We start from the raw sequence: 22,402 nt of genomic DNA, 5'->3' as shown, positions 1-22,402 counted from the left end.
CTTTTCAGCAACACTCATGTTACAGACGTCAGCAGTTTTAGTAGAGCGTTGTTTACAATCCATGGAATGCACCTAAACAGATTAGGAAAAAATGCAATATGTGCCTGTCTAAATGCAATTTGACTCTACAAAAGGTAGTGCATACAGACAGCCACGTTAAATGAATGGTTTCCGAGCTCACAGATCAAGAAAGCATCCCTGAACTTACTGTGTCAGAATTCTTTTTTAGACAAAATGTTTTAACTAGCACTGAAAATCATCAACTGACAACCTTTCACCAGAATATTACAGACTTGTGTATTAAACTAAATGCACTCTTGGTCAATGTGCAGGACAGCGGAAGTATAGCTAATGACCACATATTGTGCTTTCCTGAGCATCACATCTGTTCAGGAATAGAAAGACTCATAATACTTGAATACAATCTTATATCTTTGTACTGAAGCAAACAAAGAAAAGAAGGTGATGCTGCTATTTTGGTAAAGAACTGTGTCAACTGTAAAGCAATTGATGTCCACAAGTTTTCCTTAGAGCAACATTTTGAAGCATGTGCTATTGAGTAGTCTGTAATAACTCAACCCACTTAATGTATCAATATATAGGGCACTGCCAAGCAATCTTGACCTATTTTTGAAGCAGCTTGACTCCTTCTTACTTCATATATTTAATTCTAAAAGAGAAGTCACAGTGCTTAGAGATTTCAATATCAACTTCCTAACACACAATAGTGGAAAGTCAGATCTGGAAAATTTGATGGACATCTACAACCGTGTCCCAGTGGTCAATTTTCCCACCAAACTAACTTCTAATTCAAGCACCCTAATTGACAACGTGTTTATATACCACGGGAATTTGGGCAGTATCACTGTTAGTAAAATATTGAATGGCCTTTCTGATCACAATGGAGAGAGACTTACCATTCATAACATGATTACTTGCCAGAATATACCTGAGCCCCTGTGAAAGGTAGTCAGGCCCATAAGTGATGAAACAATACGGCCTTTAAGTTATGCCTCCAAAATGTAAATTGGAATCACAGATACTATGAAACAGATGTCAATTCCAAATATAATTTGTTTCACAATGAAATTGCATCATTATTTTAAGTTTCCTTCCTACATAAGGTTTAAAAAAATCGACCCAAAGAAATCACAAGAAAACCATGGATTGCCTAGGGGATACAGATATCCTGCAAACACAACATGAATTGTGCATCACAATAAAACATTCATGAAATCCTACCCAAATAAATCATGATAAAAAGTAACGTAAAATATTCAACAAAGTAATTAAACTCCCAAAAAGTTCATATTTTAACACCAAAATCAACTAATCCTGTAATAAACTCAAAACAATCTGGAACATAATCAGGAGTGAGACATGTGTCAACAGTGCTAATAAACATGTTGACTTTGCTTATATGTTTATTATCAATATTTGACACAATCAAGAGATAGCAGAAAAAACCTTGAATGACCACTTCATAAGTGCTACTGGACAAATAGGCTGTAATGGCTCTTTAGAAAGTACACCACAACACCATTTTCCCAATTCAGTATGTGAAATACGTGTATCCGTCATGACCAGAAATGAAGAAAAGAAAACAATTACATCTTTAAAAAGCAAAGGATCATCAGCTGTAGATAATATTTCCAGTATACTACTAAAAGTCTGATCTGATCAACTCTCCAAAGTTTTAGTTCATGTATTTAATGCCTCTACATATCCGGGTGTCTTCCCAGATTGAATGAAGCTGGCTATAGTGAAGCCACTCCACAAAAAGGAAGATACAACACATGTCACTAACTATCATCCAATTCCTGTTCTGACCACTTTTGCAAAAGTCCATGAAAAATTACTGCATTCCAGAACTGTGAGGCACCTTGAAAATTTTAACATTGTCAGCAATAAACAGTTTGGTTTCCAAAAAGGTATGTCCACTACTGAAGCAATATTTTCATTCAGAAACACCATATTGGAATCCCCTAGGAAAAAAAAAAAAAAAAAAAAAAAAAAAAAAAAAAAAAAAAAAAAAAAAAAAAAAAAATCATTCAGAAACACCATATTGGAATCCCCTAGGGGGAAAAAAAAAAAAAAATGTAGCAGTCGGTATCTTCTGTGATATCTTGTGATATCTCTAAGGGTTTCGACTACGTGGATCACAAAATACTTGTCAACAAAGTGAGCCACTATGGCATCAGAGGGGCAGTGGCAAACTTGCTATAATCTTACCTAAATGATAGGAGTCAGAAGGTAGCTTTTGATAAGAGCAGCATAGCAGGGGAGGTGGTGGAGTCTGACTGAGCCACTGTACTCCATGGAGTCTCTCAGGGATCAGTCTTTGGTCCACTGTTGTTTCTGATTTACATAACTGATCTACCTTTGTCATATAAAACCTGCAAGTTTACTGTGTTTGCTGGTGATGCTAGCATTGTGATGAACAACAAACAGTCCACCAACACCGAGGCTGAGACCAACAAATTACTTTCAGAACTCTTAATCTGCTTCAAAGTAAAATCACTAACAGTAAACCTGAACAAAACCAACTACAGTGTAACTTCTTTATAGCATTCCTCTTTATAACGCTTCCCTCTATGTTATTTCCATTTTTCTGGTCTCAACCAAAAGCCCATATGCACAACGCTAAAGATTCCTCTTTAGTACATTTCCTCTATACAAAAAATTCCTCCATGTAATGCTCATATTTTTGGAACCCTAATCAATTAGTTCCCTCTTTATAGTGTTTAATCCACTGGTGTAGATGCTTCATTTATCATTCTGCAGAGGCTCCAAAAGGTCATATTCAGCACAAGTCACAAGTCAGCGAGTGCCCGAGACAGTTGAGACGTGTCGCACATCATGCATTATTTGCCTCGTTTTTGTTTTTTGCATGAGAAAATGGCGAACACCTGCACAATATATTTAACACTGTGCCCCTATTACATGATACACCTGGGGTGCACCCCAAGTGTAGATGTTTGGAACTGCAAACTGGTTCATGTTGACCGATTACACAACACACGCGGGATAATCCTTGTGCGAATTCACACATGCACACTAGATGGAATAACACTTGAAAATGGAAGGGAAATGTTATTACTGTTTGGAATTATGGCTCAATAGTTTGCTTTGTATTATGACGCTTGTTTGCTCAAGGATATTTTATCTAAATTTATAACAATAATGTAAAACTCAATGATAGAGCAATATATAAAATATGGGAACAGTAACTATTCACCGACTGCACAATGGATCGATGTGTGATTAATTATTTATGGATTTACATTTTTTTAACCACTTTGTGCATTTATATTTATGAACTGGTTAGCTTTATACATGCCGTAAACACAAGCAACATGGCCATAATGAACCTAACTTTATTCTTCTTCTACATACAAGCAAACAACAGATGAGAACACAGACACAAACATAGAGGCAATCCAGGTACTGATACAAGCAGTTGCTGACAATAAGTATGAACACAATATAAGAGGGAGTGCTTGCTGCTCTGGGCTTATACCGAAGAGGGCTCCAGTAGACAACACAGCAGATGCCTTGCCGTATGCATGAGTCATGTGTTGCACTGCAAGGGGGCCATGCAGATGCTGCTGCCTGAATAGTCAAAGTGTGCCATGCTAGTGGCCTGGTGCTGCAGCACGTATCCAAGTATTATGTAAAGTTTTATAGCACCCCTCATGCCTTGGGGGATGGGCGCTTCACCACTAAGGGCATCATATCTACTGTTGAAACATCATGGCCCCTGCAGCAGATGCCACAAGCCATCATGCTGGTGGCAGAAGGAGATTCTTGGCTGTAACCAGTGAGTAGGGGCGGGTGTGGCATGGCACGGATGTGGACTAATGCGGCAGCCGATCCCCTGCGAAGTGGTGGTTGCACTCGACATCCAGTTCATCAATGTGTTGGAACTGTGCTGATGGTGAAGGCACAGGCCGCTCAGTCCGGGGTGATGGGGATGGTGGTATTGAAGGACTGGAGGTGCCGGCCGAGCTGGCGGCAGAATCACCAAAGGGGGGCTGGACCACGGAGGAGAGGCAGGAGGCGGTGACATCCTCAATGATGGCAGATCTGTCTTGCAGTAAGGCCAGGACAGGTGTGTAGAAGGAGGTGGAGGCGGTGGACCTGTGGCCCTCACAGTGGCAGGAGGACACAGCTGGCTGTGGTTGTGCATCACCAGCCCATAATTTGTGCACACCATAGTGAGGCAGAAGCCTTGGCAGTTGTGGACCATTGCCAGAATCCACTTTGGTCAGTGTCCAAACATCCAGAGTCCAAATCGTGGAGGCAGGAGTGAACCAAGTCAAGGGCTATGCCAACGGGTGTTGGTGAACTGGCATGAGCAGATGAAGGAGGATGCAGGACTGGTGACCATGGAACATCTTGGCTGGCCTCCTATCTCCCACTTGCGTAAACCTATTGGAACTCAAGATGCACATCAGGGCATCATCCATGGAGGAGTCCACAACGTACTTCTTCATTGGAGCATTGAACATGCGGATGAGACATTCTGCCTCCCCGTTAGATTGGGGAAAGAAAGGAGGAGCACTCACATGGCAAATGCCTTGATGGGTGCCGAAATTATGGAAGATTTGTGACCCAAACTGTGGAAGGTTATCCATTACAAGCGTATAAGGTAATCCTTCAATAGAAAAACTTTTGGAGAGGGGCCTGAATCACAGCCATGGCAGATGTTGAAGGACGGGGGATGAAATATGGATATTTAGAGAAAGCATTGACAACCTACAATCAGTAAGATTCCCTTGAAATCAACATGGGCGCATTCCCTTGAACTCTATGGTGCGGACCACAGAGAAAGTATCGCCCCCAGCACTGCCTGTTGGGTAGCACACAAAGAGCAGGCCACCACAACATGCACAACATCACTGTTGACACTGGGCCACTGCACTTGCCAACAGGTCAGTAACTTGGTATGCAAGACCCCCCCTCCCCAAATGTCCCTGGTGTAGTAGATGGAGCACGTTCCGCAGTACAGCAGCTAGGATTACAACGCTGGGTGACAATCTGTCTATAGTTAAGAGAACAACATCGTTAACCACTGAAAGCCAGTGGTGAGGGTAAAACAGTTTTGCAAAGGATCAGAAGCCCTGCCCGGAGGCCTATCCAGACAATCATTCTGAATGAGATGACGACCTTGACGCAAAACCAGATCAGAAGCGACAGCAGCTGTGATATGGGAGCCAGTAATACAAAAACCATCCATCATATGTTGTGCCTCAACATCTAAGTGTAAACAAAGAGTTTACCCTGATCAAAAATAGGCTCCTCCCCCATCAGGATCTGGGTCAGAGTATCTGCACTGGCATGCTGTATGGTAGGCCGAAAACCTGCTTCATAGTTGTAGTGAGACAGAAACAAGGCATAAACCTGGAAGCAACGTGCTGCTTTGTCAGGTAATGACACAGAAAGATTTACAATGAAACCAAGGGCTTGTGGTCAGTAATGAGGTGGAACTTAAGACACATACAGGAACACATTAAAATTTTTGAGGAAAAGCACTTCCTTTCCAACTTGGGAGCAGCACTACTGAGCAAAGTGAGCATTTCCGATGCATAAGCTATCAGATGTTCAGAACCCTCCTCATATCGATATGCGAGAGTGGTCCTACCAGAGTCCATACTGAGAGGTTGGTTGATTTGGGGGAGGGGACCAAGACCAAACAGCAAGGTCAACAGTCCCATTGGATTAGGGAAGTATGGGGAAGTTGGCCATGCCCTTTCAAGGGAACCATCCCAGCATTTGCCTGAAGCAATTTAGGGAAATCACAGGTTCGAACCGTCGTCCTCCCGAATGCGAGTCCAGTGTACTGCGGGGTGTCTGTCGCCAAAACCAGGTGGTGGTCAGGAGGAGAATGTAATTTAAATTTCAAAAGTATGAACAAGCACTTGCAAGCCAGCGTCCACTGAAAAGAAACATTCTTGTGGAGGAACTTGCGGAGGGTACAGGCCAACGCGGCTGCACCTGGTATAAATTTGTGATACTTATTTTATCTAAAATCCTTGGAGCTCTTTGAAATTTTTAAGCAAAGCAACGCTGTGATAGCAGCAACATGATGACATAAAGGCTTAACACAATCTCAAGAGACCTCATACCTCAAATACACAATGAGATTCTTGAAAAAATTGTGATTTGGCCAACTTGCATTACAAGCCTGCAGTATGTAAGACCACAGACAAGCTGTGCTATTAAGCCAATAACTCATCCAGATGGGGCAAAGAGTTGGTTCAATGGCAGACTGAGCTTTAACTGAAACTTTGTAGTTGACACAAAGGACAAAGCTGATGAGACGAGTGGGCACACGGAAATGATTCCCTCATATTTCCAGGTTTTCCAGTAAAGTTTGTAATACCTTTCCCTGATTTTGAAATTTTATTCGTATTATAAAGACAATTGAAGTTTTGAATTGTTTTGTAATTGCCAATAGTTAAATCTGGTACAAAACTCACAAGAATTAAGAAGACATATTTAACTGTGTTTATTCAAATAGTTTATTTTTTATTTTATTCGTTTTTAGTACATTGCCACAATTGGTATATTATTAGTAAACTAAACAATCTTATAAAATGTATACAATTCAAAATGAGTAGCACAAAAATAAGCTAATGACTTGTAGTATGAACTTTGTTCAAATTAAAATCCTGAGATTTGCTAGATCTAATTATTGAAGATTTTTACATTGCTCATCATTCACTTGAATCTCAGCTAAAAGTTTACCTTTTTTGAGATCAAATCCTTTTCATTTACTACACACTTCCTTTTCAAATCTTCTAATTCAGTATTGTAGCTTCCTTTTTCCAATGTTGAGTTTCTCCTGACAATTCTGAATGTGAGTTCCAGTAAAACTGAATTAAATGTTTTCGAACATTAAGAGTTGCAACATCTCTACTTGTTTCACTAGGATAAAGACATATATTAATTGCTGAGCAATTAAAGTTTCAGTTCTCATATTCTCAACTAAGTACTCAGAACTGACAGAAAAATCTCTTTCAATATTAGCATTGCCATGAGATAAAATCATAACGATCTTTAACAGTTTTACTAATGATTGTAGATTGATCTGTGTAAGAATTAATTCATTCCAAAAACAATTTAATCATTTGTTGCCCCTTGAATAACTTCTGAAAAGTCATTGTGCCGAAGGTTGAAAACATAAATTGTTGAAATCCCGAGTAATTTCATCAGCCACAAAACCACTGGTGAAATTATTTCCATTCAAAACAGTGTGTAGACTTCTGAATCTCCCACTTCTGACTTTAGGAAAATGTACAACATTTGAATCAAACCATGAGATGGCTTTAATAAGCTTATATAAAAAGGGTGATTGCATCACTAATTTTTCTGTAAAAGGTGTGAGAGCAGTTGTGGCATCTTTTCTAAATTGTGAAATCATAAGATTGTAGACTTTTTTTGTTATTTTTTAATTCTTTGATAGCTTTTTTAGCACCACATCCTAAGTCTACTTGATTGTACAGAAGCAAATTGTTTTTCAGTTAAGTCTATATCTGATAAGGAGTCAACAGACTTCAGTACATCTGCTTTGATAAATTGTTTCATTATATTATGTATTTCCCATAGGTGAGAGTACTAAAATCCTAATGGTAAACTACCAAAGCAGTAGCAACATTGTGAGAGAGTTTGAAGCACTCACAAAAAGCACTGGAGCTGACATAATACTAGGTACAGAAAGCTGGTTGAAACCTGAAACTGATAGCAATGAGATTTTTGGGGAAAATTTAAGTGTATGTGAAAAGTATGGGCAAATGGGAAATGGAGGTGGTGCATTTGTTGCAGTAGACAAGAAACTCAAAAATATCGAGATAGAAACTGAAGCTACAAGAGATTGTTTGGGCAAGACTCAGTATCAGAAGTCATACTGTAATCATCAGTGGACATTTTAATTATCTGACAATTAATTGGAAAAATTACAATTTTGTTAGTGGTGGGTTTGATAAGACATCACATGAAACTGTACCAAATTCCTGGTCTGAAAATTACCTAGAACAGATAGTCAGGAACCCTACTCATGACGGAAATATATTGGATCTAATGGCAACAAATAGACCTGACCTCTTTGAGGATGTCCACATCAAAACTGGTATCAGTAACAATGACACAGTTGTGGCAACAATGATTATCAAACTACAAAGGAAAACTAAAACAAGCAGACAGATGTATAAGTTCAGTAAACTAGATAAAAAATCAGTAATGTCATATCTCAATGAGGTACTTGAAATATTCTGCACAGGTCAGGAGCATGTAAAGGAACTATGGTTCACGTTTAAAGCAATAGTTGACCATGCACAGGACAGATATGTACCCAGCAGAACAATTCATGATGGGAGGGAACCTCCATGGTGTACAGTCACTGTAAAGAAACTTCTAAGGAAGCAGAGATTACTACATAATATATGTAAAAAAGCTTAGGGCTATAGATAGAGAGATGCTGAATGAAACAGTTTGGGTGTCAAGAGAGGAGTGCGTGATGCCTTCAGTGACTACTCTGGCACAATATTGACAAATGATATTTCACAAAATCCAAAGAAATTCTGGCCATATGTAAAGGCTGTTAGTGGCACCAAACTTAGTGTGCAGTCCCTAGTGAATGAGACCGGAACTGAAACCGAGGGTAGCAAAGCAAAAGCTGAAATGCTTAACTCCATTTTTAAATGTTCCTTTACATAAGAAAACCCAGGAGAATTGCCCCAGTTCAATCCTCGTACCACTAAAAAGCTGAATGAAATAAATATTAGTGTCAGTGGAGTTGAGAAACAGTTGAAATCAATAAAACTGAACAAAGCTCCAGCCCCGATAAAATCCCACTCAGTTTCTATAGTGGATTTGAGGCCAAGTTTGCCCCTCTTCTCACAATAATCTATCATAGATCCCTCGAAAATACAACCGTGTTCCGTTCTTGGAAAAATGCATAGGTCACACTTGTCTACAAGAAGGGTAGTAGAAGTGATCCACAACATAGATTTGTTGTACGATTTTAGAACATATTCAGAGCTCAAATATAATGAGGTATCTTGAGCAGAATGACCTCCTCCATGCCAACCAACATTGTTTTCGAAAATATTGATCATGTGAAACCCAGCTCGCACTTTTCTCACATGACATACTGATAACATTGGATCAAGCCAACCAGGTACATGCAGTCTTTCTCCATTTCCGAAAAGCATTTGACTCAGTACTGCACCTATGCTTATTGTCAAAAGTCTATCATATGGGCTATCAAGTGAAATTAGTGACTGGATTGAGGACGTTTTGGTAGGGAGAACACAGCATGTTGTTTTGGATGGAGAGTCATCATCAGATTTAGAAGTAATTTCGGGTGTGCCCCAGAGAAGTGTGTTGGGACCCGTGCTGCTCATGTTATATATTAATGACCTGCAGACAACATTAACAGTAAAATCAGGCTTTTTGCTGATGATGCAGTTATCTATAACTTGGTACCATCTGAGAGAGGCTGCATAAATATTCAGTCAGATCGTGATAAGAATTCTCAGGGCAGAGATTGGCAACTTGGTCTAAATGTCTAGAATACTGGGGTAGTGCAATCAGTCTACAAATGACTGCTTACAAATCACTTGTGTGACCCATCCTAAAATAGTGCTCAAGTGTGAGAGACCCATACCAGATGGGACTAATATGGGACATTGGACATAGACAGAGAAGGGCAGCCTGAACTGTCACAGGTCTGTTTAATTGCAGAGATACTGAAGGAACTGAAATGGCAGATTCTTCTATCCTGAGAAAGTCAGTTTCAAGAACTGGCTTTCAATGACTGTTCTAAGGATATACTACAACCACCTACATGTCGTTCAATAAAGGGATTATGAGGATAGGGTCGGAATAATTACTGCATGCACAAAGGCATTCAAACAATCATTCTTCCCATGCTCCGTATGTGAATGGAACAGGAAGAAACCCTTATAACCGGTACAATGGGACGTATCCTCTGCCATGCACCCCATGGTTTGCAGAGTATAGATGTAGATGTAGATGTACGTAGATATAGATAATTTCAATATAATGGAAGGAAACATTCCACGTGGGAAAAATTATATATAAAAACAAAGATGAGGTGACTTACCGAACAAAAGCGCTGGCAGGTCGATAGACACACAAACAAACACAAACATACACACAAAATTCAAGCTTTTGCAACAAACTGTTGCCTCATCAGGAAAGAGGGAAGGAGAGGGGAAGACGAAAGGAAGTGGGTTTTAAAGGAGAGGGTAAGGAGTCATTCCAATCCCGGGAGCGGAAAGACTTACCTTAGGGGGAAAAAAGGACAGGTATACACTTGCACACACGCACATATCCATCCACACATACAGACACAAGCAGACATCATTGCTGCTTGTGTCTGTATGTGTGGATGGATATGTGCGTGTGTGCAAGTGTATACCTGTCCTTTTTTCCCCCTAAGGTAAGTCTTTCCGCTCCCGGGATTGGAATGACTCCTTACCCTCTCCTTTAAAACCCACTTCCTTTCGTCTTCCCCTCTCCTTCCCTCTTTCCTGATGAGGCAACAGTTTGTTGCGAAAGCTTGAATTTTGTGTGTATGTTTGTGTTTGTTTGTGTGTCTATCGACCTGCCAGCACTTTTGTTCGGTAAGTCACCTCATCTTTGTTTTTAGATATAGATAATTTGATATTCTTGTAGGAATAGTTGTGACTCAGCTGGTAATGACTAAAGAACTCTAATTTTCCTGGCAGTAAAGGATCTGAAAGAGCACCATTTACAACATTGTAGACGGTGTTAGTCAGTTCTTTTTTGTTACAGGGTAAGGCCTCTGCCATTTTTTTAAGATTCTTATAATTTCAATAGCACTTGTAGCAACACTTTCATTTTCTACCCAACAGACTGCACAATTTTTTTTAGGATGTAGGTTTAATCCTGTATACATCATAATTGAGGACGAAGAGTCAGTACACCTATAAACAGATAATAAACTGACCTCAAATATTGAACAATGTTCCAATTCCAAATTTAAATGCACCACACATGACATGAAGACCGCAGCTGCTTATATCATGTATCATTGGATCATCGACTTCTTTAGTAGACTGTGGCTCTGAAAAATTTATGATTTGGTCCATCCACTGAGATGTGTAAAAATTTATTAAGGCTCATAAAAAGCAGAAGCATGTCCTTGAATGAAAGGAGAAGATCAGAAGCTCTTGTACAATAAAAAAAAAGAATGTTAAGTATTGTGTTCAAACTTCATTTTTTTCATTGCACCAAACTCTGACATTCATATCCATTTTAATTTCTTGACAAACTTTATTCAGTGACCCATCAAATCCTATAACAATATGATTACAAGAAGTAATAGATTCCTTCCATCTATCTTTATTATAGGCAGCAGTTGCACAAAGAACTGAGTACACAATTTTAGTTTGCTGCAGCTGGATTCTTCTGAATATTTTACTATCGTTGGAAATATTTTTAAAAATAAATGTACACCACTTCCAGCTGAGTGCATTGACTTGTGAGTCATCAGTGTCTAAATACATCAGAGTACTTCTGCTCAGGTTACTTCTTCAAAGAGAAGAAAGGAGCTGACAGTATTTTGTGATTTCTGAGTTTGCAGTTGATTTTCTAGTAGATTTTAAATTTGCTAATATATTTTAATCCTTTAGTGTGACTTTTGACAGTTATTACACCCAATTTATGATTTGATATCTTTACTGTTACCGTATTTACCTAAAGACACAAATGATGGTATAAATGACGCATAGAAGTAGCAAGGTTTTTCAAAAGAGCATTATACAGGTGGTCCTTCTTAGAAACTGTACTTACTTGTGATACAAAATTTGAAATTAAACTAGTGGGTCTATACAGTCAAGATACCTCAAGACGTGTTATATATATAGCATGTACTAGGATTTTGAGTGTTGAAGCAATTTATTCTACATAAAAAATGAAGTATAGTACCTGTATTAGTAAGAGAACACTACTGTATGCACATAGAAAGTTCAACAACTCAGGTTTCCACACTTTGTAATACAGAACAATAAGCATTAATATAGGTTTCAACAATTATGACTTTGTTACAAACAGTAATGCACAGTATGCTTCCAGCTGCAGTCCATAGATGGCGTGCTATGATCAAAGATCATGCTCGCTCAAAGCAACCCCTCTATGTGGTAATTTAAAAATAAATAAATAATAAAATATTGTGTAAACGCAAAAAATTCTACGATAACTTTATGAAATTCCTTGACATTTCCATGATATTTCCGACATCCAGGACATTTTCTGATAATTTCCAGTATTACTGGTTTTTAGTCACCCTGTTACTAACAGTCACAAGGGGGGATAGACCACTAACTCAATGTAATGGGCTGTATGATCCACAGCAATGTCAGCCTGTCCAATTCTGATTCCTCTTTATCAAGCAAAGGGTGTGAATAGTAAAACGAGGCCGTACTGTAGGCTTGAGGGTAATATGGGACACAAAATTAGTGGCACAACTTAATCAATTCAAGAAAAGAGACAAGAACTCGGAACATGGGGAAATTAACTACTGGTAAGGGAGCTAGCTGGAAACGAGGTGCACCATATCAGAAAAGGAAAAACCAAAAGCACCGAAAGCATACAGACCAAACAAATTATCGGTGACAGTATCATATCATGCACTAGCAAAAAAGTCAAAGAACTAAACAAAGATTTACATAGAACGGAAATCACGAATTGTTCCAAATTTGGAATATACTACTTGTTGCAATTCACCAAACATTGAGTAACCAGAGACAATGGCGGAGATCCCAAATCCATGTAAGTTTGTGAGTTCAATAAGGTCATTGCTGCAACCATGTCTACTTGTAGTCTGAGCACTTTGTCCATCACTCAAACTTCGATTAACAGTTTGTTATGATTTGTAAGCAACGAAGACACACAATTAACATCGATGTCCATCACTGCAGGAGGGCACTCAGAACCACACACAGACACTATATGTCCTTCTTTTTTTCCTACAGCTGTCGCAAGTTGTCCTGTGCTTAGAGCACGTGACCCTGTAATGTTGTATGCAACAGTGTGGGCAAGATGGAAGCCCAGAGCACTACCACTGTTGTGGTTGTGGTGGCTTTTTATGTTTGGCCAATAACTGACTGACAATCGATGACCAGAAACGGCCACTCAGGTCTGGAAGGCCCGGTGAGGCTGTTTACAACAACAATAGAACTCCACATGTGCTGCAATCACATGCATGTGTTTACAGTGATACTCTGACAACATAAAATGTATGTTCCTAGAACAGGGCTAAATGCCACAACAGCTGGTACGTCTGAAGAGAAAGCCAAGAAAGGAAAAAGCCTTGTAGATGATAGCATCACTGGCACCAAAAGCGAGGAAGTGTTGCTGAAGCTGTTTCTCCTAAACCTCCCAATCTTCGACTCTATCATCGTAGGTGGGAAAGGGCGGCAGGTACACTGTTGGCATGGAAGTCTGCATAGTTAACATGGCCGACAAACTCATGACAGCAACCACAACAACTAGCTGCTCTGCTTGATTAGAGACTGGAGCACTGCCTCCAGCGACAGGAGAACTGAAGGAACAACCACATAGACTGAGCACACAAAAGTGAACATCACACTCATCACCAATTGCATCGTGCTGTAAGACACAAACAACAGCATGGATACAATGAATAGAAGTTTATTCTTCTTCCACATACAAGTGAACAACAATCAAGAACACAGTCTCTAACATAGAAACAATCCACGTACTGATATAAGCAGTGGCTGACAATAAGTAAGATCAGAATATGAGACCAGGTGCCTGTTGCACTGCACTTATAAAGAGGAGAGCTCTGGTACACAGCACAGAGAATGCTATGCCTTGTGCAAAAGTCACCAGGCCCACCGCAGATGGCTTCTGGTGGCCGGCCCGTGCAGATGCCATTTGCAGGATACATGAAGTATAGCGCACCAGCGGTCTGGTGCCACGGCACATATTCAAGTATTGTGTACACGATTATAGCAATAACAATACAGAATTATTTGTAGGACATTATTTTCAACACATGTATGATTCTAGAAACAAAGGTAGCTTCATTCCTAATTTTTTTAACTACTCTGTGTATTAACATTTATTAATTGATTGTTTTTATACATAACAATCCAGAATTAATTACAATAAAATATTTTCAGCACAAGTATGATACTAGAAACAAAAGTAATTCCGTGCTTAACATCTTATAGATTAAAACTCTACTCCCAGACTCCTAGACACATTGTTATGAACATTTACGATAAATTAGAAGTGAAAACCAAAAACCTTCAGAGTATAGAACCAGATTTTCTGAAAAGAAAATACATCCTATACTTGTGCAAAAAGTTATATTATTCAGTCACAAAACTTTTAAATGGTGTTAAAATTTTCTTTGTAGAGTAACATAATAAACTTGTACTGATGGTTGTAAATTAAGACTAATTTCAGTATTATTTTCACACACTGTATGTGTCTCAATTATTTTACTTATACTGATGAGTCTTCTGCACAATTAAACCCAATAGCTGAATAAATAAAATATGTATGTATGTAGTTAGGTAATAAAATTCCGATTCACCCAATCCCCTCTTCTTCTTGTATTTGATGTAAACCTTTATATCTAGCTTCAGGATAATCATATATGAAATATAAACTTAGATTGCATCTATTTTTCCTTTTTTTACACAAGTAGTTCATTTAAATTTTTATAACAAGGTTCAGTCTGGAATTCAACCACTTTAACACTGAATACAAATGTATAAAAGTAAGTGTACAGTCTATTCCTACCAGAAACAATACGCCAATGAATAATAGGTTTACTAGAACTCAAAAATCTGTAAAGTTATGGGCAACTTGTAATATCCACTTTCGTTTCTAAGAAAGATTTTTAGCTAACAAGAGTTCTATAAGAACTCCCTTCACACTTAAAGAAGCAGCCCCTATTCATACATCATTCATGTTACATCCCTGATTCAGTATAAATAGAAGTAATGAAATAGTATACAATTTTATATTATGCTAAGGCAGTGCTTTGTGCGTGGATGGCTGCAAGGGAAGGATGGGAGTTTAATTCATTCATCATAATCAATGTTTTTAGAAAACCTGTAACTGTGTTATTAAAGATTTCATAATAAAACACAGCACTGGTCACGTTTTTGTCCTTGTATGTAGCATGACGCATGTCACAATATTATTATTTTATGTTTTGTCTGAATGCAGTAGAAGTGCTAAAAGACAACTGCATGGCAAGACAGGGTAGAACAAAACACACACAAACATCACATAAAATACCAATGCAAATAGTTGCTCTTGATAATGTAAATAAATTCCTGAAATGTGTCATGTTATGCATGAGTGCAAAACATAACTGTAACAGTGCTTTATGATTAATGTTTACCACTATAGTGGCAACAGACATCTGTCCTTACATATGAGGGGTCGCCATAAAGTTTTAATTATCACCTACAAAAAAATTAAGTTAAATATTCAACTTTTTGTTTGTTTCAGTTACATATCTGCAGACCTGGTACACATTGAAATCACTGAGCAGTAGCACCACAGCATGCCGTTAAGAGTAGCCAAAATAGAAGGGCACAGCCCTCTGATAAGATGGAGATGGGCAGAGCTGAGATGGAGACGGGCACGGCCATTTTGCTTTGGCTCCTACAGAGGAGGGCTATAATACTGTGGCTCATTGATTTCAGCATTGCTATGAGTGCAGACATGTAACATTACACAAAAATAAAATATGTAACTTCGTTAAAACTTTATAATCCTCCCTCACCCCCATACTTCATGTTGTTTGTGTAATTATGATTTGAAATTAAAATAAGTGTAAAAGATAGGTGAAACCGAAAGCAATCATGAAATTCATTTCTGCTGGAAATTAAAGGGATCACTAAGCACACCCTCATCCAATAGTTGAATTTTAATCAATATCCCCTTATCACTTCACTTTCCAAGACAGTGTACTAAAGCCTGAAACTGAACCAAAAAAGATACTATGCAACATGGTGATTGCAGAAACTAGGCCACTGCTTCACAACTTCATTGTCAAACTGCTGATGACAAAAGTGATTCCCCACAGTATGAGTTGGTATTCTGTTTGATGTGCAGCCAGAATGTATGTGCTGTGACTGAAATATTCCAAGTACAAAAGAACCATCACACTAATACATAACGCACCCAATATCATACCTGTTTTTGACGTGTACTGCTAAATACTGCTTTAGCATATTGCTCCATTTGCATACTGTGTTAAGTAAAGCTTGTTTAAATGGACGCAAGTTTACACGAAACCAACTAGAAAATATTTTTTCTGTATCCATCCTTTCTATCTCCATATATAGATTTTCATAATGATCGATCTGAAATAGAACAATTCCAATCAGCAATTTACAGGAAAAGCACAGTAGAATCTAAAATGTAACAGAGATAAAGTTGTATTGCCTAAACACGTGACAGCCCCACTATTTCTAGAAAGATGATACAGAATTCTGTGACAAGAAGTTGATAATACTCTGGCTGCTGAAAAAGGGAAAAGCACTTTCAAAAATTACAAAATCACTATCACCAGGGAAATGCACGTTTCTCAAACAAAGTCTGATATTGATTACACAAGACAACCATTTGAGAATCACCAAATAATGCATTTGCTAGCACACTGTAGATCGTGCTAAGACCAACAAGGCCTGAGGAGTCACCCAACAGTTGCTTCCAACTGTATCCTGTATTTACCTGACAGCAGGTCAGATTTACGTACACCTATATATGCACTCTGTTGGTAATAATATTGTACATGGAGACAGTTACATAAGTATCATTCTATCCCATTGACTTGTACTGGAACAAACACCACTCTATACAGCTCAAAAGGAGCTATGATGTACATAATTACAATACCAGATGAAAAAATGACATTCATTGCTCCACGTTAAGGTTGTCTTTAGCAAAAAAAATGGGTGCACAATGTGGTAACAAAATTTTTTGATTACTTACTTAGTGATACAAAATGTCTGACAGCAAAGTAAAATCTGAAAACAAACTGAAAAAGTTTCTCGTTGACAAGTCCTCCTATTCTGTAGATGAGCTCCACTGTAATGTGTAAAAGGAGGGTGTATAAGAATTACAAACTCACTCTCTCTCTCTCTCTCTCTCTCTCTCTCTCTCTCTCACACACACACACACACACACACAACTTCAAGATGTTCAGCATGCAGCCATGTTTACAAATTAATTGATGATGTGAATGTAAAATGACTCATTCCACATCATTACAATTTACAGAACAAAATGAGCCATGGAATATGAAACTAATTAATTAACCTGAATTCATAACATATATCTTTATGTCAAGCACAACATCTTTCTCGTAGAATACCTCATGTTGAGCACTTCTGTGGTTCTGTCAAACTGATTAAACTATCCTCTGACACCTCATACAGATCTTCTTTCAATTTTTTCCATCTCTTCCACCAATTTAATGTCACACATAATCACACAGGATGGGCACTAGTAAGGAACTGTCAAGACAATACGTTTTTCTTTCATACTTCATGATCTCTTTTGTGGATGATACCAAATCCAGATTTTTATGTTCATCCTAAATCATTCTAGATAAATACAATTATGAAATACACAACTGAGACTCAGCCCAATTTGTTGAACAGCAATGGTACAGTTAACCAACATAAAAATCTTTTTGATCAATTTATACAACTGCCTCACATTTGGCTATACTGACGGCCACATGCCAGTCTCTACAATGAGTGATGAGCAGTTCTTTCCATATCTTTTATGCTACTCAGGTGTCTGCACATAGAGCAAGTAATGTCATTGATATCTATGTTTTGGATAATAATACCATGTTTACATGTCTATTAGGCAGAATGGATTTCTGTTGGTTTTAGAACAGATACTCTAGAACAATTAGCCCCCCCCCCCCCCCCACACACACACACAAACATACATACAACATTTAATAAAAAAAATTAAAAATAAATAATAAAAAAAACTGATGGCAAAATAATCAAACAATGGAAAATCCAGGGTGGAATGTAACAATGTATGAACAGGACAGTTGCCACTCACCATATAGTAGACATGCTGAATCGCAGAAAGGCACAACAAAAAGACTGTCAAATGTGTGTGTGTTTGGTGGTGGTGGGGGGGGGGGGGGGGGGGGGGGGGAATGGAGTGGATGCTGTCTACTTTTGACAAAGGCCTTGTTGGCCAAAAGCTAACTTTCCGACAGTCTTTTTGTTGTGCCTTTCTGTGACTCAGCATCTCCACTATATGATGAATAAAACTGATGAACTTTACTAGAACACAAAAGAGACAAAATTCCTCTAGAACTAGTTCATAACGTTTATTATGCATGTCTGGAGGCAACTATAGCCATGTTTGTGCCTGCATGTGTTTCTCTACCTGAAAAAGTACTTTGTCCAACAGCTAAAACTCTAAAAGCCTACTATTAATGTAACTGTCTGCTGTTCAACACATCCTCTCTGTTGTCAGGTTGGTCTCCCACGACCTGGGGTTCTGGGTGACTTTTCCAAACTCTACCCCTAAACTCCTTCAGTTCCTTTCCCTTCACCCCTCTTCCTTCCACTTCAACCCTTCTGCTGGAAGAAGGAGCCACTAGCTCCAAAAGCTTGAATAGGTAAAACCTTTTTTTATTTGTGTATTCCTCTGCTGTCACTTGGTGAGAAGATTTTTATCTATCCAATTACTTCATACTGTCACAAACCTACACTATAGGGAAGACTTTAAAGGAAGGATTTGTGAATGAATGTATGGCTGTTCACAAACCCTCACTGCTCACTGCATGATGAGTCAATATTAGCAGCCCTCCAGATTAAATAAATAGTCACACAAATACTGAATGACAGCTGGATGATAAAATTGGGTTAAGGGGCCTGCCGCCATGTGATCACTACAAGAAACTGTCCTGCTGATCCCAGGTCTCGAGATTCAGAGGCACTGTGCTGAGACTGCTGTGAACACATCTCTGCCCAGGCTTAGTGTTGTTCATGTGTCTTATCAAACCCTTAATGGTCTGAAAGGATTGTGTTCAATGGGTAGTTTTGTCAAGAGGCCCTAATGACTAATGCAGGTGCCTAGAGCATCAGTATTGCAACCTCGGTGAATGAATGTTGGGAATAGTAAACTGGGCACAATCAGTCAATGGCTGCAGCCCATGGGGCAAGCCAAGCAACTTCTGTGTCCACACCATGCAAAATGAAATCTGGCTAAAGCACAACAACAAAGGTCCTAGGAACACAAATGCTGCTTCCATTTTCTATTTAGGGACAATAAATTTTGGAGCTTTGGGCCATGTTGTTTGACACAACCCAAGGGGGAGGGGGGGGGGGGAATTTTTAGAAGGAGGCCAAGACTCAAGTACAGTCAACAGGTTCAAATGGATGTAAACTGCAGCATTTATGCACTGCTCAAGAGGCTGGCATGGGACCTTTGCTAATTGTGCCAGTGATGCAGTGATAAGGCAGTCTCCTGTAGTTGTAAAAACATCCTGGAGATTGCCAGTTACTCCTGTGGCCAACATAGTTAGAACCCTGATCTAGCACTAAGCAGACACGTGATACTGACTGGCAGGTCATACTTAGATCTGGAGATATTTCACAGGCAACAATGTACGCAGCAAATAGCTGAGAGGTTAGTCCCATGTACCTAACAAACAGGCATTGCCTTCTGCTGATAATAAGACACAGCAAAAAGGTCTCACCTTTCCATTCAAACAAACATCGCTCCTCCAACATATATGAGCCACCACAGAAAGGAAAAACGAAGCACTTTATGTGTTAGGTGTGTGGTGGCCCCCACCATTGAAATGGCATCCTGTGCAGGAGAAAACCAAATGTGCACTCAGTGTGTGTCTCAGAAGGAAGCCGCAATCAGTTCTAGATCATCATCCGTGTTGGCACCAAATTTTGACAACCCCATATGAAATCCTTGTCATTACGTTACATTTGTTGTATTCCATGGGTATCATGGATGGTGGTTTCTGTAACGTGGAAATAATTTTAAGTTCAACATTTTATTTTAATTAACTGTAACACAGTGACTTGACTTACTGAAGAATATTTTGTTGCATTGCTTATTCTAATAATAAAAAACCTAAAACATTAATAAAGTAAACAAATTACTACAACAGACCTGACAGGGAGTGCAGCGAGTGATATTCTTAAGAACTTAGTTGTTAAAGGCTGACTTATTCACAGTATAGTTCCAGAATCCAAGCCTTTTAGAAAGAAGTTGTCTCCATATCATATAAGGAACTAAGAGTTAGTTGAAACCCATAGCACGGAGTAGGGAATTTTTTGACAAAAGGTGAATATACAGGTGTTTAGAAGTGATAGTCAATAATTCACATATGGAAAGTAAAGGCCAAAAGTAGCTAAAAAGCTGTAATGATCATGGGTCTGCAAATCAACCGTTGCTGAGGTATCACATTAATTCGAGTTGGGAATCAACAGTAAACACCCTGGATATTACTTTGGTATTTCAAGTTTCGGGTTCAACTATCTGTTTATTTATGCACGCACAATTACTTGCCTTTTCCCCTCTGTGCACTGTGATGTACCAGCCTCACACTCAGTTATGAACATGAAGGCACTATGGACAGAGGTTACACCAATGAAGAGTAGAAGAAGCTTTTCCTCTCTGCAAGCAACCCGACAGCCGTACATTTAGCCAGTTACATCAGCACCTTAGAGAAACTGGGAGCTTTGGACACCAGGTATGAGAAGGTCGACCGACATCCATAATACCCAATGTTGAAGAAAGGGTGTTACACATTGTCCACGGATGTCCGAGTACTTCAACATGGAGGTTTGCTACCCAAGACTATGTCCTGAGTCACAGTAGTGTGTGGTGGATTTTATATTGGCACGTACTCCACCCATACCGTCTCCAGTGTCCAGTGAGTGCAAGGCCTCAAAACTGCAGACTTCTCTCCTAGAGAGAATTTCTGCCAATGAGTGCAACAACAATGTACTCTGAATTCCCTGTTTGTAAGCAATATTCGATTCATGGATGAGGCTAGATTTACCCATGACAGTATTTTAACAACATAACTGTCACATCTGGGTCAATGTTAATCCCAATGCAGCACACGTATTATGACAACAACAACATTATTTGTTGAATGTCTCAGCAGGACTGCTTGGAGACCACATAATTGGACCACACTTCCCACTACAGAAACTAATCGGACAGCAGTACATGTGGTTTCTGTGGACTGTGCTTCCAGATGCACATGATGATGTCCCACTGAACCAATGCCTCAACATGTGGTTCATCTACATCTACATTGATACTCCGCAAGCCACCCAACGGTGTGTGGCGGAGGGCACTTTACGTGCCACTGTCATTACCTCCCTTTCCTGTTCCAGTCGCATATGGTTCGCGGGAAGAACGACTGTCTGAAAGCCTCCGTGCGCGCTCTAATCTCTCTAATTTTACATTTGTGATCTCCTCGGGAAGTATAAGTAGGGGGAAGCAATATATTCGATACCTCATCCAGAAACGCACCCTCTTGAAACCTGGACAGCAAGCTACACCGCGATGCAGAGCGCCTCTCTTGCAGAGTCTGCCACTTGAGTTTATTAAACATCTCCGTAACGCCATCACGGTTACCAAATAACCCAGTGACGAAACGCGCCGCTCTTCTTTGGATCTTTTCTATCTCCTCCGTCAACCCGACCTGGTACGGATCCCACACTGATGAGCAATACTCAAGTATAGGTCGAACGAGTGTTTTGTAAGCCACCTCCTTTGTTGATGGACTACATTTTCTAAGCACTCTCCCAATGAATCTCAACCTGGTACCCGCCTTACCAACAATTAGTTTTATATGATCATTCCACTTCAAATCGTTCCGTACGCATACTCCCAGATATTTTACAGAAGTAACTGCTACCAGTGTTTGTTCCGCTATCATATAATCATACAATAAAGGATCCTTCTTTCTATGTATTCGCAATACATTACATTTGTCTATGTTAAGGGTCAGTTGCCACTCCCTGCACCAAGTGCCTATCCGCTGCAGATCTTCCTGTATTTCGCTACAATTTTCTAATGCAGCAACTTCATGCATGATGGTGCTCCAGCACACATTTTCTTTTACGAGTGTGCCGGCTTCTAACTCGAACATATGGTCAACATTGGATAGGAAAATGAGGGCCTGTGCCATGGCCTCCAAGGTATCCAGATTTAAATCTCATGTATTTCTCTCTCTCTCTCTCTCTCTCTCTCTCTCTCTCTCTGTGTGTGTGTGTGTGTGTGTGTGTGTGTGTGTGTGTGTGTGTGTGTGTGTGTGTGTGTGTGTTCATGTCAAAAGCCT

The 22,402-nt window shown here is 39.3% G+C and overlaps 1 protein-coding gene across 1 annotated transcript in view; it reads right to left on the bottom strand.

Annotated features, from left to right (window-relative positions):
• Positions 1-22,402, bottom strand: part of LOC124593960 (dynein beta chain, ciliary-like) — a 746,507-nt gene that overhangs the window by 403,226 nt on the left and 320,879 nt on the right. Inside the window, exon 22 of the mRNA XM_047132308.1 lies at positions 16,237-16,406. Within this exon, the coding sequence (XP_046988264.1) occupies positions 16,237-16,406 (170 nt within the window). The remainder of the gene's footprint in view (positions 1-16,236; positions 16,407-22,402) is intronic.

This window comes from Schistocerca americana, chromosome 2, assembly GCF_021461395.2.
Source record: "Schistocerca americana isolate TAMUIC-IGC-003095 chromosome 2, iqSchAmer2.1, whole genome shotgun sequence".
NCBI classification, from domain to species: Eukaryota; Metazoa; Arthropoda; class Insecta; order Orthoptera; family Acrididae; genus Schistocerca; species Schistocerca americana.
This window is presented reverse-complemented; position numbering and strand designations above follow the sequence as displayed.